The following is a 15,190-nucleotide window of genomic DNA, read 5'->3' on the forward strand; positions in this document are numbered from 1 at the left end:
CCTTGCTAAGCAGCGTGCATCCGTGCCGTGGCTGCCACACAAAGGACGGCACACAGGGCCGATCGCCTGCACAGCTCTGGAGGCCAGTAGCCTGGATCAAGCTGGGGCAGGGTTTCTCCAAAGGCTCCAGAGGAGGACGCTTCCTCGACTCATCAGCTTCTGGTGGCTCCAGGTGCTCCCCGTGACCTGTGGCCATGTCACTCCAGTGTCCACCTCTCCCCTTGTCTGTCTCCTGGTAAGGATCCTAGTCGCACTGAAGCAGGGCCTGCCTCACTCCAGGATGACCTCAGCTTGACTTGATGACTGCAAAGACCCTGTTTCCAGGTAAGGTCACATTCATGGGTGCTGCGTGGACATGAATTATGGGGGGCACTTCACCCCAGGGCCAGGGCCTTCTACAGAAGTGTGTGGTGACATGCTTAGTGGTTCTTCTCCATCTCACGGTGAATGTGCCATGGCTTCAACCTGTACAGGGTCCTCCGGCCCACTCACCCTCCCTCCACTGAGCTCCTGCACCATCAACTGGCCTGGAGTGCTGGGACACATGGCTTCAGGGCAGGAGGAGGCTGGTGACCCACGAGGGTGTCAGGAGCAGGCGGTCTTGATGAGTGAGTGGAGGCTGAACACCGGAGATGGAGCAAGGTGGGTGGCCACTGGGGGACGGCGTGGCTAGAGCTCCTAGGCAGAAGAGCAGGGGTGCCTTCGGGCTTGCCTCCCCCGCCCACGCTGCCACTGTCTCTTGTAAAACGTCTGCTCCTTCCAGTCTTTGCCATCTGGCTGCAGCTGGCCGTGGTGAGCTCAGCTCCTGCCTTGCTGTCCCAGAAGGCCCCGACCTCTGCACACAGCTTGGCCTCTGCTAGGGTCCAGGCTTCTGGCCCCCGGAGCCCTGGCCTGTACCCTCCATGGCAGCCCACCAAGGGCTTAAGTTCTTCCGTGGCCACAATCGGCTCCAGGCCTGTGACTCCTCATGTCCCACCATCTCCCCAGGAAGTCCACTTTTAAAACATTCGGGGAACATTCCTAATCATTATGCTTTCCGCCTTAACTTCTTCCTTTCTCCTGAGGAGGCAGGTGAGTGTTTGTGCAGGCCTCAGGCGCGGCCGCCGCGTCATTCCTAGCTGCTGCGGCAAAGCCAGAAGTCAGGCGGCGTTGGTGTCCGGCCAGAAGGCCTTTCTTTACGGGGTGGGAAGCCGCTGCCGGGCCAGGTTGCCTTCAGCCTGCACAGCACCTCCCTGGGAGACTCTCAGCTCTCGGGACCTGAGAACTCATCACCCTCCTGAGGGCCCGAATGAGTTTGGGGTAGGGTGGGAGACAGGCTATGATAAAAGTGTGTTTAAACTAACTGCATAATAAAAATACTTACAAGTTTCATAACAAAACAGAAGATCCTACCTTTGAAAGTAATATTTGAAGGCTGGGCGCAGTGGCTCAAGCCTGTAATCCCAGCACTTTGGGAGGCCGAGACGGGCGGATCATGAGGTCAGGAGATCGAGACCATCCTGGCTAACCCAGTGAAACCCCGTCTCTACTAAAAAAAAACAAAAACAAAAAACCAAAAAACTAGCCAGGCGAGGTGGCGGGCGCCTGTAGTCCCAGCTACTCGGGAGGCTGAGGCAGGAGAATGGCGTAAACCTGGGAGGCGGAGCTTGCAGTGAGCTGAGATCCGGCCACTGCACTTCAGCCTGGGCGACAGAGCAAGACTCCATCTCAAAAAAAAAAAAAAAAAGAAAGTAATATTTGAAATAATACTTTACTATTTAATAGATTTAATATAAACTGGATCATTTGCAATTAAAAAGACAGAAGCGCAGTCCTACTCCACAGTGGTAGATCCTGACATTGGTAACTGGCTGAGCTATGGGGACTGAGGGCTCCTGTCCAGGGGACCTACTGTCAGGCCACAGAAACCAGGTGACATCAAAAACGAGAAACAAACTCGGCTTCCAAAAGCCCCCATTGTGTCCAAGGCTTCAAAGGATAATCTTGTACTCATTTGGAGTTTTTGTCAATATTTGCTCCCTCGTCCACGAGGAACCTGCCATGTGGAGTCAAAGCCAGGCCTGGGTCTCCAGCCTGGGGTTGGGGAAGGAATTACTCCGACTTCCTGCGGCTGCCTGTTGTGATGTTAACACCCTCCCCACAGTGCTGGTCCCCTGCCAAGTCCCCTGAGCTACTTGTAGAAAAGGAGTGTGCTTAGTGTGATCGTCCTTACCTGGTTCTAAGCCACTGAGTCTGATGTGCAGCGGGTTTTGTGTTTAAGACATGGAGAAACATTAAAATCTGGGTTTTGACAGCAGTGTGCTTCATAAACTCTCCCTGGATTCGCCTTCCAGCCTGAATCCAGGGCATCACTCACCACCTGCTCTCGCCAATGGCCACTCTGCCCATAGATGGTGAGCCTGCCTCGCCCCATGCAGCCCTTCAGAGGTTGGCAGGGAGCGTGACCTGACCTCCCATGGTCAGCCCCTGCCTCATGAAAGGCTCCTGCTCCCTGGGCGGCTCCTGCCCCGTCGATGGCTCCTGCCCCGTGGGCGGCTCCTGCCCCGTGGATGGCTCCTGCCCCTCCGCCCTGTGACTCCTGGCCCTGGTCGGCTCCTGCAGGCATTGCCCGGTGAGCATGGCTGAAGGACGCCCAGCCTGGCAGGACTCTGTGGGCCGCAGGTGCACCCTCCCCGGGTGGGTACCTACATGTCCACCGGGAGGCCGCAGTCCATGGTGAGGGAGAAGATGCCTGCAGACACAGCCAGGACCAGCGTGTGCCAGCGACTGTCCACCAGGGCTGGGCTGCGGAAGGACACTCGGGTCTGCCAGGCGCCGGCCGTGTCCTCGCGAAGGAACAGGAAGTGCAGCTGGGCAGGCGAGAACCTCAGGCCCAGCAGCAGCAGGTCGCTCTCCTCCGCCACCACCGTCAGCAGGTACTCGTTCCTCTGCGGAGAGAGGGCCAGACTCAGGATGGGAAGGGAGTAGGGGTCGGGCACGGGGGCGGGGCAGATGGGAAGGGCAGAGGTGATGAGTACAGGTGGTGAAAGGAAAAGGGGCTGACTGTAGGGGCGGGGCGAGGCGAGGAGGTGCGGTGGATGGGAAGGGCAGGGCAGATAGGGGCCCTCTAATAGGGACGGATGGGGTTGATGGAGGGCTAGGGCTGGTGCGAGGGGTGGGGCTGGTGTGAGGAGTAGGGCTAGTGTGAGGGGTGGGGCTGGTGTGAGGGGGTGTGGCTAGTGTGAGGGGGTGGGGCTAGTGTGAGGGGGTGGGGCTGGTGTGAAGGGGTGGGTGTGTGAGGGGGTGTAGCTGATATGGTGTGAGGGGGTGGGGCTGGTGTATGAGGGGATGGAGCTGGTGTGAGGGGCAGGGCTAGTGTGAGGGGTGGGGTGGGTGTGAAAGGGTGCGCGTGTGAGGGGCAGGGCTGTTGTGAGGTGGTGGGGTAGGTGTGAGGGGGTTGGGTGTGTGTGAGGGGCGTGGCTGGTGTGTGAGAGGGTGGAGATGGTGTGAGGGGGTGGGGCTGGTGTGAGGGGGCGGGACTGGTGTGAGGGGTGGGGCTGGTGTGGGGGTTGGGTGTGTGTGAGGGGCGTGGCTGGTGTGTGAGAGGGTGGAGATGGTGTGAGGGGGTGGGGCTGGTGTGAGGGGGCGGGACTGGTGTGTGAGGGGTGGGGCTGGTGTGAGGGGGCGGGACTGGTGTGTGAGGGGTGGGGCTGGTGTGAGGGGGTTGGGTGTGTGTGAGGGGCGTGGCTGGTGTGTGAGAGGGTGGAGATGGTGTGAGGGGGTGGGGCTGGTGTGAGGGGGCGGGACTGGTGTGAGGGGTGGGGCTGGTGTGGGGGTTGGGTGTGTGTGAGGGGCGTGGCTGGTGTGTGAGAGGGTGGAGATGGTGTGAGGGGGTGGGGCTGGTGTGAGGGGGTGGGACTGGTGTGTGAGGGGTGGAGCTGGTGTGGGGGTTGGGTGTGTGTGAGGGGCGTGGCTGGTGTGTGAGAGGGTGGAGATTGTGTGAGGGGGTGGGGCTGGTGTGAGGGGGCGGGACTGGTGTGTGAGGGGTGGGGCTGGTGTGAGGGGGCGGGACTGGTGTGTGAGGGGTGGGGCTGGTGTGAGGGGGTTGGGTGTGTGTGAGGGGCGTGGCTGGTGTGTGAGAGGGTGGAGATGGTGTGAGGGGGTGGGGCTGGTGTGAGGGGGCGGGACTGGTGTGTGAGGGGTGGGGCTGGTGTAAGGGGGTGGGGCTGGTGTGTGAGCCGCGAGGCTGGTATGTGAGAGGGTGGAGCTGGTGTGAGGGGGTGGGACTGGTGTGAGGGGGCGGGACTGGTGTGAGGGGTGGGGCTGGTGTGGGATGGGTGGGGCTGATGTGAGGGGGTGGGTCTGGTGTGAGGGGGTGGAGCTTGTGTGGGATGGGTGGAGCTGGTGTGAGGGGGTGGGGCTGGTGTGAGGGGGCGGGACTGGTGTGTGAGGGGTGGGGCTGGTGTGAGGGGGCAGGACTAGTGTGTGAGGGGTGGGGCTGGTGTGAGGGGGCGGGACTGGTGTGTGACAGGACTGATGTGTGAGGGGTGGGGCTGCTGGGCCAGTGGCAAGGCTGGCACCAGGGAGTAGGGACTGGCTTAGCAGCACGGGTCCATGGTAGAACCAAAGGCACCCCCACACACTAGGATGGCTAATGCCCAAAGAACAGAATGTGTTATGCTGGCGACAATGTGGAGAAACGGGAACTATTGTGCACTGTTGGTGGGAAACTAAAATTGTACAGCCACTGTGGAAAACAGTGGCTCAAACAGTTATAAACAGAATGACCAAATGATTCAGCAATTCCACTTCTGGGTCCATTCTCAAAAGAATTGAAAGAGATGCTTGTACACCCGTGTTCATAGCAGCTTTACTCACAATTGCCAAAAGGTAGAAGCAACACAAGTGTCCATGAACAGATGCATGGGTAAACACAGTGAGGTCCATCCACACAGTGGAATATCAGTCAGCCACAAAGAGGGAAGGAAATGCTGACACACACTACGACATGGATGAACCCTGGGGATGTTCTGCTTATATGAGGTCACTAGACTGGTCAGATTCACGGAGACAAAAGGTAGAATGGTGGGTGCCGGGGCTGGGGGGTGATGAGGAGTGAGTGTTTAATGGGTGTGGAGTTTCAGTGTTGGGAGACAAAGAAGTTCTGGAGATGAACGGTGGCGATGGCTGCACAACAACATGAATATCCTGAATGCCACTGACTATACCCCTAAAAATAGTTTCGATGGTAAATTTTATGTTCTGTGTATTTTACCACAATTGAAAAACAAGAACGAATACAAATGCAGTGTCCACCAAGACCTCAGAGCTTTTTGGCTTCCTTTCCAATTTGGGTTATGTGAAACGAAGTACTTCATTATACTTATTTGCAATTTAGATTCCATTAACTCCTAGCCTAACACAATTAAAGAATTGAAAGTGATTAAGCCTGAAAGGTAAAGCAGGTGTGAAAACAGAGAGGATACAGTCATGTGCGGCCAGACCATGTTTCAGCCGACCGTGCAGAGCACAGGGGATGGTGGTCCTGTAAGATTATAACACTGACTTCTTACTGTATCTTGTCTGTGTTTAGAAACACAAATACACTGTTTGTACACTGCGACTGCCTGCAGTATTCACGCTGTAGCGTGCAGTAAGGTTTGCAGCTAGGAGCCGTAGAACCTTGGTGTGCAGTGTGTGCACCACATGTGTGCACCCTACAGCCTAGGTGTGTAGTGGGCTGCACCGTCTAGGTTCATGTAAATACACTCGGTGATGTTCACACGATGACAAAATCGCCTAAAAAATGCATTCCTCAAAACGTAATCCCGTCATTAAGCAACACATGACTGCATATATATGTTTAGCAAGTCTTTGCCCATGTAAAATTGGAAGCCATATTCTAGGCAGCCACTTTTCTAAAGAAGCTTATCACCCCCTATGGTCTGCTTTTTTTTTTTTTTTTTTTTTTTTTGAGACAGAGTCTTGCTGTGTCACCCAGGCTGGAGTGCAGTGGCGCAATCTCAGCTCACTGCAAGCTCCGCCTCCCGGGTTCAAGCGATTCTCCTGCCTCATCCTCCTGAGTAGCTGGGATTACAGGTGTGCACCACCATGCCTGGCTAATTTTTGTACTTTTTAGTAGAGACAGGGTTTCACCATGTTGGTCAGGCTGGTCTCGAACTCCTGGCCTTGTGATCCGCCCACCTCGGCCTCCCAAAGTGCTGGGATTACAGGCGTGAACCACTGTGCCTGGCCACAGTCTGCAGATTTAATTTAATGTTCAATGCAGCAAAACCCACTTGTCCTAGTTTGGGTCTCATACCCCTGGCTGTCCAGGGAGTGGAGAGGACAACCCAGCCCCTTTGATGCTATGGTGGGAGGCGGCCACCTGAACTCACCCCCCGCCCCATGAGAGGGAACACCCCCAGCTGGAGGCTTTCAGAGCGTGGCTGTGATGTGTGGATGCCAGTAAGTGACAAAGGAAAGACAAAATCCTTCCAGTGATGGTGGGAACATTAGGGAGCCCTGAGGTGGGGCAGGGAGCTGGCTGGGAAGGGAGAGCTGAGCCCACAGCCAGGGAGTCTCCACCCCAGCCCTGCTCACACCCAGGGCATAAGGGGGCTGAGCAGGACTGAGCCTTCCTGGGTGTGGCCGGAGTCCCACTTGGTAACCCGTCCAGAGGAGGTAGGCCACTGCCCTCACTCCTAAAAACAGTCATGGCTGGAGGAGGCCAATGTCAGCTCACACCATGTGTCCCCCCAGGAGCACAACAGGAAAAGAGGATGGTGACCAAGGAGAGTTTATTGGGGAGCAGGAGGAGGTGCTGAGAGGCTCAAGTTGAGGCCAAGTGACCTAGTGCAGAGAAGCTGGCAGGGAGGACAGGGGACCCAGCAGGCATATGGGCACATGCTGGGAGGCAGGAGCTGGGGAGCAGCAAGGATGGGACTCCTGGGAGCAAGGAGGGGGAGGTCACCTCAGCACAGGGGAGACACGGGGACCCCATCCCAGGTGGGGGCAGCCACTTAACCCAGGTCAGGACCTGAACCCGGCTGGCCCTGGGGGACATGCCTATCAGCAGCTGGACTCCTGGCCTGGGAAGAGGCCTCAGCATGTCGGGCAGGAGCACGTGGGGCGGCAGAGGAGGGACATGCAGGAGGCCGGGCGGCAGCAGCTGGGCTGGCAGGAGGAGGTGGGGGCACAGTAGGAGGGGACGGGCACGCAGCAGGTGGACCTGCACACGGGGCGGCAGAAGAGGGACACAGAGGAGGAGGGTCTGCAACAGGAGGAGGTGCAGCAAGCCGGCTGGCAGCTAGACTGCTGGCAGCAGAGTGAGGAAGCCCCAGAGCACACAGGCACACAGCAGAGGGACTTGCAGCAGACGGGCTTGCAGCAGACAGGCACACAGCAGGCCTGCTGGCAGGGGGAGGAGGTGCAGCAAGCCGGCTGGCAGCTAGATTGCTGGCAGCATGAAGAGGAATCCCCAGAGCAGGTGGGCACACAGCACACAGGCTTGCAGCAGACGGGCACACAGCAGGCCTGCTGGCAGGGGGAGGAGGTGCAGCAGGTTGGCTGGCAGCTAGATTGCTGGCAGCATGAAGAGGAATCCCCAGAGCAGGTGGGCACACAGCACACAGGCTTGCAGCAGACGGGCACACAGCAGGCCTGCTGGCAGGGGGAGGAGGTGCAGCAAGCCGGCTGGCAGCTAGACTGCTGGCAGCACGAGGACATGCAGGAGCTGGTGCAGCCTGATTGGCAGGGGCTGGGCTCACAGACCACCTGGCAGCAGGGGCTGGACACACAGCTCACTGGGGTGCAGACCAGGGTCAGGCAGGGGGCTGGGGCGCAGCAGCTGGGGGCGCAGCAGGGGGGCTCACAGCAACTCTCTGGGCAGTCGTCCACCTGCCAGGAGGAATCAGTGCAAGAGTCACCGGATCTGGGCAGGCAGACCCGGCTGCTATAGCTCAGATCACTGGAGCAGACGGACATGGTGGATGCGGCCATACTGGGGGTTGAGCCGGGGGTGTGAGTGAGTGTGTGTGTGTGAGTGAGTGAGTGTGTGTGTGTGAGTGAGTGCCTGAGGTGCTGTGGGCAGCTGGGCTTTTATATCTGGCTAGGGGGTGTGTTGTTCTAGCTGGAGGCTCCACGAGTCTTCCCTTTCCTTGTTGGTGTTTTGAGCTGGGTCCTTGGAGTCCTCATTCATTCTAGTTTATTTACACAACAGTATTTGCCCAGCCTGTAAAATCCCGGATTAGGGTTGAGGGCTGGGTTGATGCCCTGTTCTGTGCCTGGTCCTCTAAGCAGACATTTCACAGAACATGTATCCTCAGCATGCAGCCTGTCTTTTGAGCTGTGCACTCTGTCGTGTTGCAGGGGACCTGACTTCCCAGACTCTGTGCCTGGGCAACAGGGCGCCGAAAGTCAGGACAGAGTGAGGGCCCCTCTGATGAACGCTGCTCATGAGCTGAAGACGCCCTGCACGCAGAGAAGGGCTGAACAGCAGGCTGGAGCCACTGCGGTGAGAAGGAGTTAACAGGAAGAGAGAAAGAAGTGTCTCACACACAATGCGGAATGACACAGATGGCATATATAGGAGAAAACTTAAGAGAAACATGATTCTTCCAGAATATCCAATGTTCATCAAATAGGATTTTCCAGAAAGAGAGCAGCAAAAGGGAAAAATCGAAATCGGAGAAAACTTTCCAGGATGGAATGAAACCAAGGGTCTTCAGATGTGAAATTTTACCAAATATGGGACAAACTGAATGGAGAATGCTGCACATCTGGACAGGCTGGTGACACTTCTGACACCAAATATCAAGAAAAACCCTAACAACCTCCAGAGAGACTGGCATCCTACTGCAGCTTAGAAAATCTGCATGTCCAAAGACAATCTAACCAAGTCTTCAGTCTGTGGGAAAGTTACTAGGAATATTGAACTCTACTAAATCATCTGGTCTAATGGAAATCAGAGTGTTTCACACAATGCAACTATGAAAATATCTTCAGACCGGGCGCGGTGGCTCAAGCCTGTAATCCCAGCACTTTGGGAGGCCGAGACGGGCGGATCACGAGGTCAGGAGATCGAGACCATCCTGGCTAACACGGTGAAACCCCGTCTCTACTAAAAAATACAAAAAAACTAGCGGGGCGAGATGGCGGGCGCCTGTAGTCCCAGCTACTCGGGAGGCTGAGGCAGGAGAATGGCATAAACCCGGGAGGCGGAGCTTGCAGTGAGCTGAGATCCGGCCACTGCACTCCAGCCTGGGCGACAGAGCAAGACTCCGTCTCAAAAAAAAAAAAAAAAAAAAGAAAATATCTTCAGAGCATATAGTCCCACAAAACAAAAAGCAACTTCAAAGAGAAGTATGATACATAAAAGAATAAGGAGCAAAAAAAAAAAAAAAAAAAAAAAAAAAAAAAATCAGCAAAAATTAGGTTCTTACCTTCTTTACGGAGAAGAAGTACACCTGCTTCCCTTAACCTTATAGAACCAAGTAGCAATGATTAATCCTCCTCCTCCTCATCCTCATCCTCCTCCTCCTCATCCTTCTCCTCCTCATTCTCCTCCTCCTCCTCCTCCTCTTGCTCCTCCTCCTCGTCCTCCTCCTCCTTGTCCTCCTCCTCCTCCTCCTTGTCCTCCTCTTCCTCCTTGTCCTCCTCATCATCATCATCCTCCTGACCTCTCTCCCTTTCTCCTTCTTCATTTAATTCACCCTTTGTGGTGCATAGTTCCATGAATTTTGACAAGTATTTCAAGTCCTATATCTACCACCACAGTGCCAGAAAGAGGAATTCCAGCATCCTCAAAAATCCTCTTGTGTTGACTCACTGTCTCTTCTAGAATGCCATGTAACTTGGACATTCAGTGCGTAGAATAATGAATGGAATCATGCAATATGCCACCCGGCAAGTCTCACTTGTTTCACTTAGCAAAATGCGCTTGGGATTCATTCAAGTTGTGCTGTATGTCAATAGTTTATTGCTTTTAATTGCTCAGTAGTATTCCATTGTATGAATCTACCACAGGTCGTTTACCCATTCAATGACTGAAGGATGTTTTGTCTCCTGTTTTGATGATTATGGACAAAGCTTCTGTAAACATTGTGTACAGTTTTTGGCAGCCTTGAACTCCTGGGCTCAAGTGATCCCCCTACCTCAGCCTCCCGAGTAGCTGGGACGATATGAACATGCCACCTGCCCAGGTAATTTTAAAGTTTTTATATGGATGGAGTCTCGCTATATTGCCCAGGCTGGTCTTGAACTCCTGACCTCAAGCAATCCTCCCAATTCAGCCTCTCAAAATGCTGGGATTACAGGTGTGATCCACTGCTCTGGCCCCTTTTTATTCTTTTAATGCTTGTGGGATATGTGGTAATGCCTCTTCTTCCCTTTCTGATATTGATAATTTGTATCTTTGTTATCTTTTCCCAGTAAGTTTAACTAGATGTTTATTAAATTTATCTTTTCAAAGAGCAAGCTTTGGTTTCATTGATTATCACATTGTTTTATTATTTTTCACTTAATCAATTTCTGCTTTTATCTTTACTGTTTCATACTTTATGCCTGCTTCAGGATTAATTTAGTCCTTTTTTCATTTAAAAACTTTAACCTCTTTGTGTCATTTTATGTAAAGTATACTTCTTGCAAGAAGCATAGTTGAGAATTTGCCTTTTTATCTAATCTGACAGTCTCTTTTCCATGCCTCCTCCTCTCTCTTCGTGAGAACCCCAGTTACATGTATGTGAGGTTACTGGATGTTTCCTACATCTCACTAGTGCTTTGTTTTTTTGTCTCTGTGTTTCCTTTTAGATCGTTTCTATTGCTATATCTTCATATTCACTTGATTTTTCTTCTGCAGTGTTTATTCTGCTGTTAATCTCATCCAGCGTAATTGTCACCTCAGGTATTGTTTTCCTTTCTAGATGAACGTTCTATTTGTGTCTTCTTTAAAAAGATCTTCCTCGTCTTTCCTTAATATGCCTACCTTTTCTCTAACTTCTTGAATGTATGGAATATAGTTATGACTCTTTAACATCCTTGCTTACTAACTCTATGATCTGTGACATTTCTGAGTTGGTTTCACCTGATCTGATCCTTAATAGGTGCCACATTTTCCTGCCTCTTTGCATGCCTGGTAGTTTTTGAATGGATGCCCAGCATTGTGAATTTTATGTTATTGGGTGCTGGATATTTTGATTCCTACGAATGCTCTTGAGCTGTGTTCTAGGGTGCAGTTAAGTTACTGGAAAGCTCATTATCTTGCAGCTTGCCTATAAGCTGGGTTAGGCAGGACTGGACCAGTGGTTACTCTAGGGCTAGTTATGCTCCCACTTCTGAGTTATCTACCCAGTGCCTTGAAAACTACGAGGCTTTTCCACCCCAGCAGGTGGGAGTCGGCACTATTTCTGGCTCTGTTTGGTCTCTGAGGGTTATGGCACCTAGTTTTATCAGTTCTCCCCAGTCTCAGTCTCACACACATTTGCTGGTCATTACTAAGCTGAAGATTTGAGGGAACCTCTGTGGAAGCTGGCAGCTCTCTTGGTGCAGCCCTTTCCCCACTGGCACTCTGTCCTAGGAACATGAACTGCCTTGGTCTTCCTTGCCTCCCAGATCCATCTCTGAAACCCAGGTTCCCCTGTCTGCACTGTCTCCTGGAAACTCTCTAAGCAGGATGTTGGGAGGGATGGTCGTGAGACTTCTGTGTTTGCCTCCTGCTCTCAGGGGTGCCTGTGCTGTGCTGCCTCAAGTCCAACATCCCCAACCACTGTTGCATGATTTTGATAATTGTTTCAGCTGGCCTGGGTGGGAAAGTCCATCTAGTCCTTCTTACTCCATCCTGGTGTGTTACTGAAACACCCGGGGTTCAGTCTGGGTCCTGCTGTTCACACACAAAAAGCCAGTCACTGAGACAAGTTGCCCAGGAAGAAGGCTTTCGTCGGGTGCTGCATCGGAGGAGATGTGAGTTCAGTCTCGAATCAATCTTCCTGACTAAAACCAGGGATTTATGTAGCAGGGAAGAAATGTAACGATGTGTAAAACAAAGGCCTCTCAAAAAAGTATCAATGAGCTTTTTTGCTCATTCAATCAATCAATCAATCACCAGATCACCACATCCTGACAGTGAGGCATGGGACCCCTTGTTCATCATCATTGCTTCCTTGCCCAGATAAAGCAAAGGTTTTGTTTGTTTTTATTTTTGTTTTTTGTCTTTTTGAGACAGAGTCTCACTCTGTTGCCCAGGCTGGAGTGCAGTGGCAGGATCCCTGCTCACTGGAACCTCCGCTTCCCAGGTTCAAGCAGTTTTCCTGCCTCAGCCTCACAAGTAGCTGGGATTACAGGCATGCGCCACCACACCCAGCTAATTTTGTATTTTTAGTAGAGACAGGGTTTCACCATGTTAGCCAGGCTGGTCTCAAACTCCTGACCTCAGGTGATCTGCCTGCTTCGGCCTCCCAAAGTGCTGGGATTACAGATAAAGCAAAGTTTTGAGCTTTAAGACCAGAAGGATCAGTTTCTATGTTTATCAAAACAAAACAAAAGCAAAACCAAAAAAACTACCTATGGGGCTATTAGGTCTTTTTCCACTGGAAGTGGACTTTCTGTTCTGCCCAACTTTGTTTCCACTCCAAGCTCCTTACCCTCAGGTTGGGAGACAGAGGGACCCTTCCATGGAAGGAGGCCCTGGTGACTCAGGCTCAAGAGTTCACAGTGGCCGAGTCCAGCCCTGTCAGGCTTCTCCCTGCGGCCACTGGTGCTCCGTGGCTGATGGAGAGGAGGGACCTGCCCAGCTGCAGGGGCTGCTCGCACTCTGGCCCCCTTTCCAGGCAGTGCTGGGCTTCTCCCATCCTCAGGCTGCTGCTCCTGTCAGTGCTCCCCTGGGCGTCCTCCTGCACAGACCTCAGCAACACTGGCTTCTGGGCCTGGTTCCTACCCACTCGCATTTTGGGCCCTTGGGTGATATCTTGCCATTAAGTTCTGTCCTAAATGGAACCCATGGGTTTTTCTTTTTCTATCTGATAATTCTGTTTCTATTTGGGATTTAGGGAGATTTAGAAACTATGCCTCAGGGAGCACCATGTCTCTAGAATCCACTTCTCCCCCTCCGAACATTCCTTCTTGATTCTAGTAAATGAAAATTCATAGCAAAAAGGAAATAGAAAGACTTGGTTTAAAAATAAAAGGTTTCTACTTGAACCCCACAGCAAACACCGTGTGCAGTGGCGAACCTTTGACACTTTCTCATGAAAGTCAGGAACAATCAAGGATTCTTTTAATTTTATTCAGCATCATCCTGGGTGTTCAAAGTAATGTTGCTACAGGAAAAACAATAGAAATGGGAGTTTTAAAGATTGGAAATGAGAAGTTAAATTCTCCTTATTTTCAAATGATAAGCTCATCTACACAGAAAAATCCAAGAAAATCAATGACAAACTCTAAGAACTAATAAGAGAACTTGCAAAGGAAAGGAGCTAAACATATGGTTTGATATGAAGATAATATATATATGAATAGTTTATATAGATATATATGTAATATTTATATACTAAGACAACATAATAGAAAACTGTTCCCCATTCACACTAGTAAAACATCCCTATGAAATACCTAGGAATTAACCCAAAGAGGAATATTTTAGACCTATAGAAGAAAATGATAGAATTCTAAATGGGCCTATTGTACTATGTAACTGCAAGGCAAGACAATATGAACAATTATAGTTTCCTCCTACATATTTAAAAGCTCAATGCAATCCCAATAAAAATTATAGCAGTTTAAAAAATACTTGAAAAGCTTTCTAAAATTAATCGAGAACAAGCTAGAATCAACGTTTTTAGAAAATAAGATAGTGGCACTTTCCTTATGAGCTGTTCGGATATATTACAAAGCTGAATAACATGGATAAAACATCTGGAATGGACGCAAGGATAGATCAAGAGATTCACAGAACAAAATACAAAATATAGATTTCAGAAGCAGACTATACAAACATTTTTATCAGGTGAAAGAGATGTTTCAAATGGGAGTTGGAGAGAACAAACTAACTTTAAAAAAGGACAGTTGGCTATTGGTGGAAGAGAAAGATTAATACGTCATACCTCACACAAGTCCTATCAGCAAATGGGGCAAAAAGTTGAATCTAGGCAATAAGAATGAAACCAGTATCAGCAAATGTAGGCCTGTTTCCAGTCTCAGGGAGTGTGCCACACAGAAGCAATGACGGGTTTGGAAATATTTGGAGTGCATGTGATGGACAGAGGATCCCTTAGCCCTAAATCCATAAGACAAACACACAGCATGATAGGAAATGGGCTAAGAATGTGAACAGGAAACAGTGTGGGCGGCCGTGCACTTAGGCCATAGTGGGTTCCCAGTAGCCATCAGTGCAGAGGGCAGGGAGCTGCGAGCAGAGCAGGCCGAGCCAGGGTCACGCAGGGTCCGCCAGTCACTGAGGGCACTGGGCAGCAATCACACGCCCCTCCTCAGCCCCCTGCCCGGGTTCCACCTCACTTTCTGTGGCGTTTCTGCACCTGCTGTGACCACAGCCACGGCAGCACCACATCCATCAGGCTGTGGCCGGCCTGGCTGCGGGGCGACTGCAGCATCCCGGGCGGGCATTCTCTTCAGGGTTTTGGTCTCTGCAGCTGGCCTGGAGGAGCCTGTCTCAGTCTGAGGACAGACTGCTCTGCTCAGAGCCCCATGTGCTGCCTGATCTTACCACTGTCCCCACTGACGGCCTTTCCCACAGGACACCACAGGCAGCTCATGCCCCCTGCATGGACCAAGCCTTAGAGAGATGGGAGTGTCGCTGACTGTGTGCCCACACCGGCGTCATCTGTGGGACCCAGGCTCCTCATCCCTACACCTCCATGGAACCGGCTGCCCCCAGAGAAGAACCTGGGAGGTGCCCAGGTTTCGGGGAATCCTGTGCATCCATCCACCCACCCCATGATGCTTTTGTCCCCATCGAGTCCCTTGTTTCCTGTGCAGGTGCAGCAGCCCCTCACTCTTCCCTCGCATTGCTGCTAAATGGGCAGAACCCTTGGGGGGTGGCACAGAGAGAGTGACCAGACCTGGAGGCTGCAGTGCCCGGATGCCAGACCAGCTTCCCGGCAGGTGACCCTGCAGGGTGAGCTCTCCCAGGTGGGACAGTGGGATGGTCCTGGGACCTGGAGAGCCCCACAGCCCAGGGCACCGCAGTGAATCACCAGGC

General features: G+C 52.3%; 2 protein-coding genes across 2 annotated transcripts in view; both read right to left on the reverse strand.

The window, feature by feature from the left end:
- Positions 1-15,190, reverse strand: part of TSPEAR (thrombospondin type laminin G domain and EAR repeats) — a 209,626-nt gene that overhangs the window by 32,890 nt on the left and 161,546 nt on the right. Inside the window, exon 3 of the mRNA XM_037985430.2 lies at positions 2,689-2,927. Coding sequence (XP_037841358.2) covers positions 2,689-2,927 — 239 coding nt within the window. The remainder of the gene's footprint in view (positions 1-2,688; positions 2,928-15,190) is intronic.
- On the reverse strand, positions 7,084-7,980 carry LOC103219943 (uncharacterized). The gene is made up of 2 exons (XM_073011075.1): positions 7,627-7,980; positions 7,084-7,515 (listed from the first exon to the last, which is right to left on the reverse strand). The coding sequence occupies exons 1-2, from the start codon at positions 7,978-7,980 to the stop codon at positions 7,084-7,086; spliced, it is 786 nt and encodes a 261-aa protein (XP_072867176.1).

Source organism: Chlorocebus sabaeus, chromosome 2 (genome assembly GCF_047675955.1).
Source record: "Chlorocebus sabaeus isolate Y175 chromosome 2, mChlSab1.0.hap1, whole genome shotgun sequence".
Classification (NCBI taxonomy): Eukaryota; Metazoa; Chordata; class Mammalia; order Primates; family Cercopithecidae; genus Chlorocebus; species Chlorocebus sabaeus.

Coding starts and splice junctions, on each gene's coding strand:
- LOC103219943 (XM_073011075.1), bottom strand. CDS start 7,980: ATGGCCGCATCCACCATGTCCGTCTGCTCCAGTGATCTGAGCTATAGC. Junction 7,516..7,626: donor AGCAGGCCTGCTGTGTGCCC/GTCTGCTGCAAG, acceptor CCCTGCCAGCAG/GCCTGCTGTGTGCCCGTCTG.